This window comes from Seriola lalandi, unplaced genomic scaffold (genome assembly GCF_002814215.2).
Source record: "Seriola lalandi dorsalis isolate HSWRI2012SDOR001 ecotype SW California unplaced genomic scaffold, Sedor1 jcf7180002054071, whole genome shotgun sequence".
NCBI classification, from domain to species: Eukaryota; Metazoa; Chordata; class Actinopteri; order Carangiformes; family Carangidae; genus Seriola; species Seriola lalandi.
In genome coordinates, this window is record NW_019524624.1 from 192,369 (window position 1) to 198,207 (window position 5,839).

At 38.1% G+C, this 5,839-nt stretch overlaps 1 protein-coding gene across 1 annotated transcript; it reads left to right on the forward strand.

Annotated features, from left to right (window-relative positions):
• The first annotated feature begins 519 nt into the window (after window positions 1-519).
• Window positions 520-4,371, forward strand: LOC111652829 (ependymin-like). Its single transcript, XM_023403211.2, has 6 exons — window positions 520-649; window positions 897-931; window positions 1,050-1,184; window positions 2,472-2,655; window positions 3,111-3,198; window positions 3,845-4,371. Exons 1-6 carry the CDS (start codon window positions 574-576, stop codon window positions 3,993-3,995), a joined length of 669 nt encoding a protein of 222 aa, XP_023258979.1. The 5' UTR covers window positions 520-573; the 3' UTR covers window positions 3,996-4,371.
• Window positions 4,372-5,839: the final 1,468 nt, after the last annotated feature.

A 5,839-nucleotide genomic window follows, 5' to 3' on the forward strand; every position in this document is an offset into this window, starting at 1 on the left:
TGAACAACAAAGCAAACAAGGAAAGACCAAAGGGTCTGTTTCAGTAAGGAAGCATGCACTATAACATTCAGAGGTACTTCAGGTAAACACAGCCCTGCAGGCTGAGAAAAAAGCCAGTGGAATTCTTCTGTGCAACGTGGGATTATTTACACCTGCAGTCAAAACTGGAGCCGTCCAGTCCAAATGTCCAAATCCATTCTTGATATACAGCTAATTGTCCCTTTGAGCAAGGCACTGAATCTTACAGTTAGTGTGAATGACACATGCAAGGCAAATAAATTAAATGTTCAGAAATCTTAAGATAATATACAATTACTCTGAATTGTTGGGTCTCTGTAAATATTATTATAAAGAGAAGGTCTAGACCTGCCCTGTTTGGAAAGGGCCTTGAGATAACGTATGCTGTTAATTGGCTCTATACAAATAAAAAATGACTGGATTTGACATTTTTAATCATTTCATAAGCCAACCACGTGGGGTGAGCGTGGCCAACTGTGAGCAGGTATATATGGAGGTGTGTGTCATTCCCTCAAACCAGAGCACTCACGGGTTCTCCTCATTCGGCTTCTCAACATGAACTTCATCAGTGTGCTTTCCTGCCTCAGCCTGCTGTTGGCAGCTGCTGTCGCCCAGGCACCAAAACCATGCGGTGAGTGTTGATGTCATTGTATTGTGTGCATGAAACTGGATTTTAAGTGAATTTACACAAAGATTTTAAATGAAGAAAGTTTAGAGTGTTGCTGCAGATGAGATGCAATTTGTACATGATGCAGAAATAAAAAGAAAGTGGTTATAAGAGCATCAAAAGAAAGAATCTGATTGTAAAATTAATAAAGTATGTGGCACGTTTTAGATCACTAACAGAGCTAATTTCTTAAAAATTCCATCTTCTTCAGTTTCTCCTGCACTGATGAATGGAGGCCTCACTGTGGTGAGTCACTGACCTGTTTTACAGATAAACCTTCCTCACTTATAATATCTCCTGGATAGACCCATGTGAAGCGATCAGCATCTTTCTCTTCACTTTCTACTCCGTCTCTCTTTTTCAGATGGCTGGCAACGGACTCCTCATGTCGACAGGAACAATTACCTATGATGCTTTTGGACAGAGGATGCGGGTCAGAAACTATGGGTTTAGTGGCAATCAGACCTTTGGTGTGGACCAGTTGATGCTTTTCAATCAGGTATTTAACCATGATTTAATAGATTCTGAAAATACTTTACATGATATGTTTTAACCCAGATATTTACTTACTTAGTGGGTTTTGTCACAGATGTTTTTTCTACCTTTGCTGTGAGACTGTAACTGCTACTGTAGCCCATGAATTGGTGAACTAGAAATCTGTTCCCTATATTTCCTGCATTCCCTCTTTCTCTCTTCAGTATGTAATCACTCTTCTGGCAATACAGTCAGTGTCCCTTGACCACCAATGACAGTCTCTAATCTCAGCTTCAACCAGGATTTACTCCTAACAATGAGGAGTATCAGATGTAGTGAAATGAACACAAACTGTTTTTACACAAACTTAAAAGCATTAAGCAGCATGTAGGTGTATGCAGAATGATGCAGATCTGGCATTTTGTGTAAAGTATGAAAATAATATTTGTGTATATGTATGAACAATAATGTTATCAATGAATCTGATTATCAGATTAACCAACATTGTTGTCAGTTTATTTTCTTCCTTGATTAATTAACCAGTTGTTTCAGAATTACACCAAAATATCACAAATAACATGTCCTTCCTTGCTCAAATGAAGTTAACATCCTCTCTCAATGCTGCTATGTCAGATATGTTTGGTCAGTTTATTATCATATTTCTTTAGTAAAACAGTAATTTTCTAACATGAGTCACAGTCACTTGCTCTCTTAAGGGCCGACTTTCATCATGGCCTCCTCCCGTACTTCTACTACAAGTTTCAAGTATGAGTTCCGTGCTGTCTGGCTAACATGCTAACATGACATATTCAAAAGACATAAAAAGCAACACAGTTAGCCTATAACACAATGAAACCAAATTACAGCAATGTATATCTAAGTATCCCTAGTTTACTTCCGAAGTATGAAAATAATACTTATATTAATAATAATATTCTCCACTGACACGTTTTTCCCTCCATGCATTCTGTCCACACAGTGATACTGCCACCTGCTGGTGATTTTCCTGTTACTACTTTCTGTAGTAATGACATTAACAATTAAAAAATAGTCCTTTAAAATAAAGTCTGAAAATAAATGATAACGAATGAATGAAAACCCCCTAAACCACAAACAGATACTTTCAGAAAGTTTTCTTCAGTGTTCAGCAAATTACCTAATAAAAAAAAAAGGGCAAAACATTCATAATGACAAAACAGTATATGTGGAAAACATATAAACGCAATACTACTCATTCACACTTTCAACATATTAAAAGACACAGACAATGATGTGAAAGGGGAGCATTCATTTTCTTTCTTCATCCTTTTAGAAAGTCTATTATGAGATCGACTGGAAAAAATTGTCTTGCAAGAAGAAGGCGCTCGACACCTCCTTCATTCCCATGCATGTGCCCTCTGATGCTAAACTGATGGGTCAGGTATTCATGGGCTCCTCCTCCTCCTTTGGAATGGGTGTGCTAGTCAACACCTGGTATGGAGACCTGCCACACAACGGTAAGTGGGAACATTGTGCCAGAGACAAAGAAACCTGGCTTTATCTTGACAAAACCTGTGGGGATGATGTTCTCTGCTACACTGAACTGTCCTGTTAGTCTGCTGCTGCAGTTTTGATGAAAGGCCAAAACTTGAACTATGAAAGGTTGTGACTGTCGCTGACAACAAATCCAGCCTTCCATATTACTGGCCTGATGAGGGCACTAATCTAAGCTCTGATCAAAGCTTTGGATTGGGACAAAATGTGAAAAAAAATGTTGTAATTAGTGGATAGTTGTAACTTACTTTTCATGTATGTTTCATGAAGCTTTTTTCGAACAGTACTTTTTCTTTGTGTAAAGCGCATACTTCCATTCAAAATAACCTTCGGCTGGATTCTGACGATTCTGTGCCGCTCAGTCAGTCTGTTTATGATTAGATAATCACATCATGTAACCTCTGCTCTATGTCTTCAGGCACATACATGACCGTCTTCTCTGAGATTGGCTGCATCCCGATGACTTACACCAGCTACACTCCAGAGTCTGGATGGATCACCATCAGGTGAGAACCTGGACTAACAAAACCACAGGAGAGCAGAAACACTATTTTTTTTACAGATGCATCATTCCATCAGATGGAAATACAGTGGAAACTACTCATAGTGATCATTTGTATCCAGGTCAAATTGATTGACTGATTTAAAGATAAAATAACAAACTGCTCCGTGGCGCTCTCTTCCTTGAAGCCTAGACTGAATAGTCAAGGTGAAAGCATTTCACGCCACTCATGTAACATACATAACACACCTGCTGCGAGTGCGCAGAGATGATAATTACATACTGTAAGCATCCCAAAACAGAGCGAAGCTGGAACAGGCGGACAAATAACTTGCTGAGCCACAGTGTCGAAAATAGAAGAAGAAGGTACAAATATGACAGCTTGCAGTAGTAGGATACAACTGTTTAATTTTATTTTCCATATGTTGTCATGTATGAAAACACCCAAAATGAACATTGTAATCCGACTACTTGATTACAACAATCAATATATTTTTACAGCATTTGTATAGGAATGATTCTGTGTCAAGATTTTTGATCCACATAAGTGGTTGATCACTGTATTTGACATGCTGTGTGCAACAGTATACATGCATGACCCCAATATGAAGCCTGACATAAAAATAAATAAAAATTTGTTTACATTTCAGCACCTTCAACTGGGTCCTGGGCAACACAAACCCCATGGACTACAGCCCACCTTTCTTTTGTGCCAAGTCTAAACTGGAGGAGACAGAGAGACCAGATACCTTCTTTACTGCCTTGAAGTCTCTGGCTGAGAAGACCAAGAAAGAAGAGTAAACATGTGGAGTATCTCACTAAAATAATCACTATTGCTGCTCTTGTTAGGGCTGCTAAATTGAACCCAAATGATCCAGTAATCATGGATATCATGTGATATAAAGCCATTTAAATTAACATGATTTCCAAGGTTTTTTTAACCAGCTAAGCCACGATATAGCCCCCTGTTGAACAACAATCTCAGTGTTTGGTATTAAAGGTTAAAGGAAATAGTAAGAAAGTGAGATCAAATCTAGATTTTCAGAGGGAAATTAGAGGAACACAGTGAGAACCAAGTGAGGGAGACCTTTCAGTGACACCTAAGGTAGCCTGGTCCTTGCTTTCTATTGTATCTCTGTCATCCTTTTCAATAAAATCAATTTTTGATTATACTGTACTTTGTTTGAGACAATGCTCAAATTGTTAAGTTGCTAAAGGTGAGAGAGAGTTTTGGAGGTCCTGCCAACTCTGCTTTTCCATCCGTCTGCAGGAGAAGAGGAAAAGTCTTCGGACCCACCACTGAGTAGTCCCACAGGTCATTTAAGGACATGCAGCCTGTAAGTTTTACTTTAGTTTTTCTTCTTCAAAAACGGTGGGCATGTGTACTGCTTGATATGCTTGATAACTATGTATGTAATTTAGGGCCAGGATATTTGAAAGAAAAAAATGACAAACTGTGAATGTGAAATGAAACCCATAAATGATCAAATTAAACTGTAAATGTAAAACCAAACCTGTGAGCGAGAGAACAAATGGTAAATGAGACAACACACTTAAATGAGAAAACACCAATGTAAGAAAAAGCAAACAAAAAAAAACTGTATCACAAGAATAAAATCTAAAGTAGAAACAAGACGATTGAAATCAGTTGTCCTCTTTTGATTATTATCATTAGATCATTATAATTATTATTAAATATTATTAAAGTATCAAGGCAATGAGACAGGAAAGTATTGATAATATACACATACCCTGGTTTATTTCCTGTCCATATGAAGTTATGGTTTGTATGTATATGTAAATGCATCAAATGTATATTAATTAATGCTGATTATATCAGTAATATAATTTCCTTTATTGCTATTAACATTATTCTTGTTGTCATTGTAATGATTTTGTCCGTTGTATCTATTTCTTAACCTGCAGATAAGGATGGTGCACCTGACTATGACTCAGGGCCATTTGTGACATTTGCACACAACTCTTCACAGATTGTTCATTAAGACTCCAAATGAATGTAACAGGACAATTCTACTTCACTTATTTAATACTTTGTTAGTTCGATGATTTAAGCTTTCAGCTCATATCAACAACAAAGGAAACCAGGAAAGACCAAAACGTCTGTTTTAGAACCAGATGACATAACACAAAAATAAGGACACATACACTGTACATTCAGAGGTACTTCAGATAAACTCAGCCCTGCAGGCTGAGAAAGAAGCAGGTGGATTTATTCTGTGCTGCGTGGGATTATTTACACCTGTGGTCAAAATTGGAGCTGTTTAAATCCATGAACTGAAATATCTGATGAGCTGAAACATAAAAAGAAAAATGTGATATGGTCATAAATCACACCAACTTTCACAAAGGAGGGTTGTTAATTATTCCCAATTTATAATTTATGGCAGCAGTCAAAAAAAAAATGCAGCAGGGGCCAACCATTGAGGTGAGCGTGGCCAACTGTGAGCAGGTATATATGGAGGTGTGTGTCATTCCCTCAAACCAGAGCACTCACGGGTTCTCCTCATTCGGCTTCTCAACATGAACTTCATCAGTGTGCTGTCCTGCCTCGGCCTGCTGTTGGCAGCTGCTGTCGCCCAGGCACCAAAACCATGCGGTGAGTGTTGATGTCATTGTATTGTGTG

Bases quoted from the DNA above. Each gene is read 5' to 3' on its own strand.
- LOC111652829 (XM_023403211.2), top strand. From the start codon at position 574: ATGAACTTCATCAGTGTGCTTTCCTGCCTCAGCCTGCTGTTGGCAGCT. The intron at 1,185-2,471 runs GTATTTAACCAT...TCATCCTTTTAG, and splicing joins AGTTGATGCTTTTCAATCAG to AAAGTCTATTATGAGATCGA. The intron at 3,199-3,844 runs GTGAGAACCTGG...TTTACATTTCAG, and splicing joins TCTGGATGGATCACCATCAG to CACCTTCAACTGGGTCCTGG.